Below are 7152 nucleotides of genomic sequence, written 5' to 3'. Positions count from 1 at the left end.
TTCTGTTAGTCTTTTTTTCATCTTATATATAACTCTTTCACCGTTTTAATTCCAAGAAAAACACACACTCCTCATTGAAGATGAGTTCGTGCTTTATGATTATCATGTGCTTAAAAGAAAAAATAAAATTTAATCATAAGATGATATAAGAAAACATGCTTAGAACATAAAAAGTTATTTCGTTATATTTTCAGGTTCATATAAATATGAAGAAGCCAAGTTTTGAAAGATATAAAGGCATCCTATGAAATGTTAAGAATATAAATCTTTGTTCTCTTTCTATAACACTTCAAAATTATTAATTTCCATGCTAGAGAACTTAGAATCAACTGTATATCTTATATTGGTTTATATTTGGAGAAATCATAGGAATATATATGGGCAATAATTTGGAAATATTACTACTTTAATATTTGGCCTTTTACTAAATGGATATAAAATTCAGTCTTACTAAGAATATTTCTAAAGCTTTTGATGATGTCCTTAAACTTTTTATTTTTATTTTTTTACAAGAGCTTATTTGATAGTTTATATTCGAAAAACTTTGAACTCTCTCTTAAGATGATTTTGAGAATACAGAACGATTTTATGTCAAATTAATTGATTAATTTTAATGGCTAATTAATTAGATTTAATCAGAACTTACACTTTAAAACTGATAGCAATATAATCAATTAGGTCCAAAGATAATTGAATAATCTAAAGATAATTGAATAATCTAAGTAATTCTAAAAGTAAGGTAAATGACATTTATTCAATTAAACAGAAGTTGAATTGATTACTTTCATTTTGCTTTAAAACATGTCAATACATATTTGATCAATTAAGTAATAATCGATTAATATTCAATTGTTTCTGGATCTCATAAAAAACAAATTAATCGATTAGAGTTAAATATTAATCTATTAAACAAATCTGTTATAACAATTTTCTTTTAAAAATAACCCTTTCTTTCGGAAAAATCAACTCAATTGAATTTCATAAGTTCAATGAGTAAGAAGAGAGAGTTTCTAGAGTGTTTCATATTATGAAATACTTTTCATATTATGTAAAATCGAAATAGAATAAAAAAAATTTCTCTACGTTGGTTCTTTTTCATTTTCTTTTTGTTTTAGTTGGTATTGGTATTGATAAAGAATATTAAAGATTATTTCTAAAACATATTTGTCACTAGTTTTTTTCCTGAAGTTTTAAAATTCAGATCTTTATAATCTTATCAAATACTTAAACCGATTATCCACCAATTTAGAATAAATGTTGAGTTATGACGAATTATGTACTTGTGGTGACCACTACTGTTTTGCAAAGTTCTTGTCAATTAGGTTTCACCTTACCATATATCACAAGGTTAATTTGTACCGCGGCATAGGTCATATTGAAAGCACCTAGACTAAGATTTCCTACTAATCTCACCACATGCGTTAAACTTCTCTATGTGAAAATGTATAACCATTAGAGTGTCAGAAAAACTCTCAAAATTGAGCTACCTACATTCATTCTAACACACTTGAACCACACCAAGAAGTTCCACCTTGGAACCAACCTTTTCTACCTTGAAACCAATGAGACCACTTCACATTCACATAGTATACTAATACATGAGACTACTTATCATACATTAAAGAAATAGAAACACTCATACAAGTCATTAAAAATCATATAATAACACAATTTCTTAATGGTATCTTGATACTTACATTTAGGTAAGGAAAACAACTTTGAAACCTTCACCAACAGCTCTGAAATGGTAAAAAACCCTCAAAACAACCTAAAGAATGTCTAAAACTGATACCCAAAACTCTGAAAATCACCCAAAACTACCCTGAATCGATTATCATATGTGACAATCGATTATTGCTGAGAGATTTGAAGAAAATATGGCCCTCTGACTGGAATAATCGATTATCAAGTGAGATAATCAATTATTCTTATCAGTTTTTGACAGCAATATGATTTTTCTTGTTTTGGTGCATCTTAGACATATCCAAATGATCAATTTAGAATCTGTAACACTAATATTGATACGAAAACATGTTTATAAATGAAAGTAGAGTATTACATTGCTCATTTGGATGGGAATTAGATGTACCAAACCAACTTAACAACTGAAAAAGGCCTAAACTTAATTCTATCTCTTGCAACACTCAATATCAACAATCTAACAACATGGACAAGTCTTAATACACTAGATAACGTACCCAAATACCTCAGTTTCATCCCAACTATCCTACTTTCCATTTATGACCCTTAAAACCTCTAAAATGGACTAAAAACTCAACTTATGAAGCCATGAACACTTCCATAACAAATTTTACTGGTTTCAGCTCCTAAACAGGTTCTAATAGGTATAATAATAGACATCTAATCTTCCAAAATAGTTTATACTCATTACTCCAAAATCTCACTACTCAAAACCCCATTTTTACACAAAAAACACTTGAAAAGTTCAACGACAAACCCTCCCTTTGTTTCATAACAATTTTTAACCATCTTGCTCTCCAAACAAGTCCCAATTTACCTCATGATGGTACCAAATTAGTTACCATAACACTTCCATACCTATTTCTCAATTTCACTAACCAAAACCCCTTATTTTTAAGCTTGAAACCTAAGTGACTTAACCAATAATTTCAACAACCATTTGAATTCAGTTTTAAACAATGAAACATCATTATCATACAAAATTATAATAGTATCAAACATCACCATTTCATCACACCAATTATACACAACACTATATTATCAAAACATCAATTTAACATACATAACATTTACCCAATCACACCAATTTCACTAAAACATCTATAAATCATAGAAATACCAAATTTATACTACAAACACAACTAAGATAAGGTATAGCTTCCCTCACCTCACAAGAAATAGCCCTAACTCAAAGAACGCTCCACCGATTACTTGAACCACAAGGAATATCTAGACGAACCTACGAAACACCAAATTGAAAACGGACAAAGTCCTTAGAACTCTAGATGAACCAAGAACGAGTAAGAGAGACATGATTACACATGAAACATTACTAAATTCTTCTTAAAAAGATTTGGAACGGAAGGTAAAAAGGAGTCAAAACTTACTTGCTCTCTTCTTGAAATTCATCGGCTAGATGTGGAGATAACTCAACTATGATCTCCTAGGAACTTCCTGATAATAAAATATGATCAAGGGATAAAAAATCTTAGAGAGATATGAGATAAAACAAAGAAAAAAAAGTTTTAGAGATAGACTATATTTTAAGTAATGAGACGAATTTAGAAAATTCTATTTATATTATGTTTCAGTGGGGATTTGTGTAGGGCCGAGAAACACACCTTTTTGCCGTCACCTTCCTTCTTCTGACCTCTGAATCTCCTGCTCCAAGTTCTTCAAGTCCGAGCCGAGGGGAGGATACCTGCAAAAGGCACTCCGACGCTCAAGTTAGGCGTGTGTTGGAAGAGCTTATGCTCATAATTGAATATTCAGTGTTTAGCGAAGAGCTATCACAATTGAGTATTGAGTAGAATGTAGTGGAGAATGAATAGAACATACCTGACTGTTAGCTCTGATCTTATATTTATAAGTCATCCCATGGATCCTAAACTGATTCAGTCCCCATAAAATAAAAATAGACTTACCTTTAGATTTGGTTAGTTGCGGATAAACAATTTATTAATATCTTTTACTCATATTTGATCATCATGCTATTATCTGCTAGATTACTGGCCCAATTACTTATTGGCCCATTAACGCATTGACCCTGCCACGAGACTTTAATATAAATCACTCAATTTCTGGCCCAATTACGGCCCAATATATGATGTTAACCGATCAACTAATTATCTTAACTGCTTGGCCCAAATATCATACTATACATAATGCCCCCAAGTCCGAGTTAATCGTTCAGTTTCATGGACGGGTTAACTATAAGACTTCAGACTGGTGCTCAGTGTCAGGGCCTCTTATTGCTTACCATTAGATGAAGGCGTACCATTTGCCAAATAACCATTTAGGTTTCCCACCTTTGAGGCAGTTGCAGAGTCCCGTAAGTAGGGCCGCAAGATCAAAAGTAATCCTACGATGTACATCGCTTGCAGCTACGTTAGTTTCCCCTCATTAATGCGAAATGCTGAGTTTGATACGAAGAAAGATGTTTACCAGGGGAAATTGGTACCCCTAATAGACATTCCTGAAGGTGCCCGGTTGGAGACTGAGCCTACTCCTACGACTAAGGTTGGAATTGAAGAAGAAAACGTGGTAGGAACAACTACATATGGAGAACTTAGAGAGGAGGATCCTACAGTTCCTTCTAAAGATGATGTCATTGTTGTAACCCTTCCGTAGAGTAGATTTTAATATGCTAATGTTTGAACTTTAATTGCTTTCCGATGTACTGTGGTTTGTCGAAGTACTTTGTTACTGGTTATAACAATGATTTCCTTTTGCCTGTTTATCTTTGAGGCGACCGCTCGGCGGATAATAATGATTGATTGCTTTGCATCTTTAAGATGCTTATAACCGCTCGGCCAAGTTTATCAATGTCCTTATGTTTACATGCGTTAGGTGTTCTTTAGCGAACATGTCTTAGACTAGGGGGTGCTCCCCTAGGTTTGTATGTACTAGGTGTTCTTTGGCGAACATGTCCTAGATCAGGGAGTGTTTTCCTATATTGGATGTACTGGGTGTTCTTTGGCGAACATGTCCAAGATCAGGGAGTGTTTCCCTATATTGGATGTACTAGGTGTTCTTTTGCGAACATGTCCTAGACTAGGGGGTGCTCCCCTAGGTTTTGATTGTGCGACTCGAACGGTAAGTTCTTGCTTGACCAAATGATTTGTATGTAAGATCTTGTCACCTGTCCTGAAGAAATCAACTCGAATTTTATATGGTGAAAAAAAGAGTAGCCAAACAAACCAATATATTTACAAGGTTAGACAATTAATATCAAAATAGATTATGCTATAAGGTCGATCGGCCAAGCAAATAAGACCGGTTGATCTTTCGTTTGATTGTCTAGAGACCAAAATTGAAATTCATATTAGAATGTGTTACAAATGAGCTGATAACTACTTTAGTGCCTTGTGACATGTAAAATACATAATATAAAAAATATATATAAGACTCTTCGGTCTTTGGTTGAGCGTTCGAAAAATCCATATTGGGAAGGGTCATGGCCAAGATGTAACTGCTTCCTTGTCATCTATACTGAAGAAATACTAACAATTCAAATTTGAAATGTGAGAAAAAGTGGACATAATCAGAAGTTGAGACAATTAATATCAAATGGTCCACGAATGGCCCAAAATGTGAGCAGACATACAAACACAAGTCGGCCTTTCACAGAAACTGAGCCCGAATTTCTTCCACTACATTACAGTCTCTAGATTACTTTACTGGTTGCAATTTCCCGATGCAATTCACTCCAGTTGTTTCGTCTAGGACATAGAAACCTTTGTTACTGTCCCAATTTCATTCATATCTTGATATTCTTGCCTTTGCTCTAGTATCCTTTCGCATGATACAGATCGCTACTTGGAGGCAGAGAAATTTGGGGCTACTGTGCGTGAGCAAGAGAAAAAAGCCTCTCAAGTCTGCTGTACAATTAATAGGTGATGGTGCCCGGCCGTGCGACGGCTACGACATTGTCTTGGTGATGATTTCAGATTACGGGTGGTAGCGGAAACCGCGGCAGCTTCCGATCCGGGAATATAGAGAAAATTCTCTCTGTCGCGCCCAAGGGAGAACGAAAGGGTTGAACCTGCTGCGTTCGATGTGGGTGACGTCACTAGCGACGCTCTTGGCCGGCCAAATGGAGGTGTGATGCTGCTTGACAGATGGAGGGCATGGGCTGCCGTGAATGGAGGTGAAGGAGGAAGCTGCTCTCCTTCGCTCGGGGTTGGAAACCTTTGGGTTTTGCAGAAGTTCTGCCACCGCCCACTCGATTGTGCTTGCTGCCGTGTCTGTCTGTTAAAACTTGTTTTTTATAACTGCCTTAATTTATTTCAATTTATTTTAATTTATTAGTTGCTACACTTTAGGAGCAAGTCTCGTTTCTAGAAACTGCTACTGCTACGTGGTTTCTGAAAACTGCTATTGCTACGTGGATGCTTTCAATTTTATCATTATAAATGTATCTGAGATATATTGAATAAAATATCCTTTTCCAGAATTAAGGAATTCTCCACAGTCTTCCTTCTTCATTTTCTCGTTGCCTCTTTTTTCTTCTATTAATCCAACAAATTGGTATCAAGAGCATCTTTTTCTTAAGGGACCTGTAGAATGGAAGGAGAGTCAACTTCCTTTCCAGTAACACTTCCCATCTTTAATGGGGAAGACTATGATATGTGGGCTGTAAAAATGCAGTCCTATCTAGAGGGACTGGATTTATGGGAAGCTGTGGAAGAGGATTACACTGTTCAACCGCTGCCAGAGAACCCTACCTTGGCTCAAATCAAAAATCACAAGGAACAAAAAACAAAGAAGGCAAAGGCAAAGTCATCCTTGTTTTCTGGTGTTACAAAATTGATCTTCACCAGAATCATGACTCTTAAATCACCAAAAAAAATTTGGGATTTTTTGAAGGAAGAATATGAAGGAGATGACAGAATAAAAAGCATGCAAGTGTTGAACCTAAGGAGGGAATTTGAGATGCAAAGGATGAAAGAGTCAGAGACAATCAAGGAGTACTCAAACACGTTATTGGGCATTGCCAACAAAATAAAGTTGTTAGGCAGTGACTTTGCAGACTCCAGAATTGTCGAGAAAATCCTTGTGACAGTTCCAGAAAGGTACGAAGCGTCTATTGCCTCATTGGAAAACACAAAGAATCTGTCCAAGATTACTTTGGCGGAAGTGTTACATGCTTTGCAGGCCCAAGAACAACGGAGGCTTATGAGGCAAGAACATGTGGTTGAAGATGCTTTACCAGTAAAGCATCAAGTTGCTGCAACCAGTAAGAAGAAAAGCTTCAAGAAATTCCATCCAACAAGCAGCGAAGATATTACAAACAAAGGCAAGGATAAAAAGAAAAATTATCCTCCTTGTAAGCATTGCGGAAAAATGGGACATCCACCATTTAGATGTTGGAAAAGACCAGACGCGAAGTGCAGTAAATGCAATCAGCTTGGCCATGAAGCTGTCATTTGTAGAAGCAAACTTCAATAG

General features: G+C 35.3%; 1 protein-coding gene across 1 annotated transcript; it reads left to right on the top strand.

The window, feature by feature from the left end:
- Positions 1-6267: 6267 nt before the first annotated feature.
- Positions 6268-7152, top strand: LOC148201503 (uncharacterized). Its single transcript, XM_088109413.1, has one exon. The coding sequence runs from the start codon at positions 6268-6270 to the stop codon at positions 7150-7152; it is 885 nt and encodes a 294-aa protein (XP_087965539.1).

Source organism: Vigna umbellata, chromosome 3, assembly GCF_029865625.1.
Source record: "Vigna umbellata cultivar VRB3 chromosome 3, Vumbellata_1.0, whole genome shotgun sequence".
Taxonomy (NCBI): Eukaryota; Viridiplantae; Streptophyta; class Magnoliopsida; order Fabales; family Fabaceae; genus Vigna; species Vigna umbellata.
Note: the sequence above shows the minus strand (reverse complement) of the source record. Positions and strands in the feature narration are given on the sequence as shown.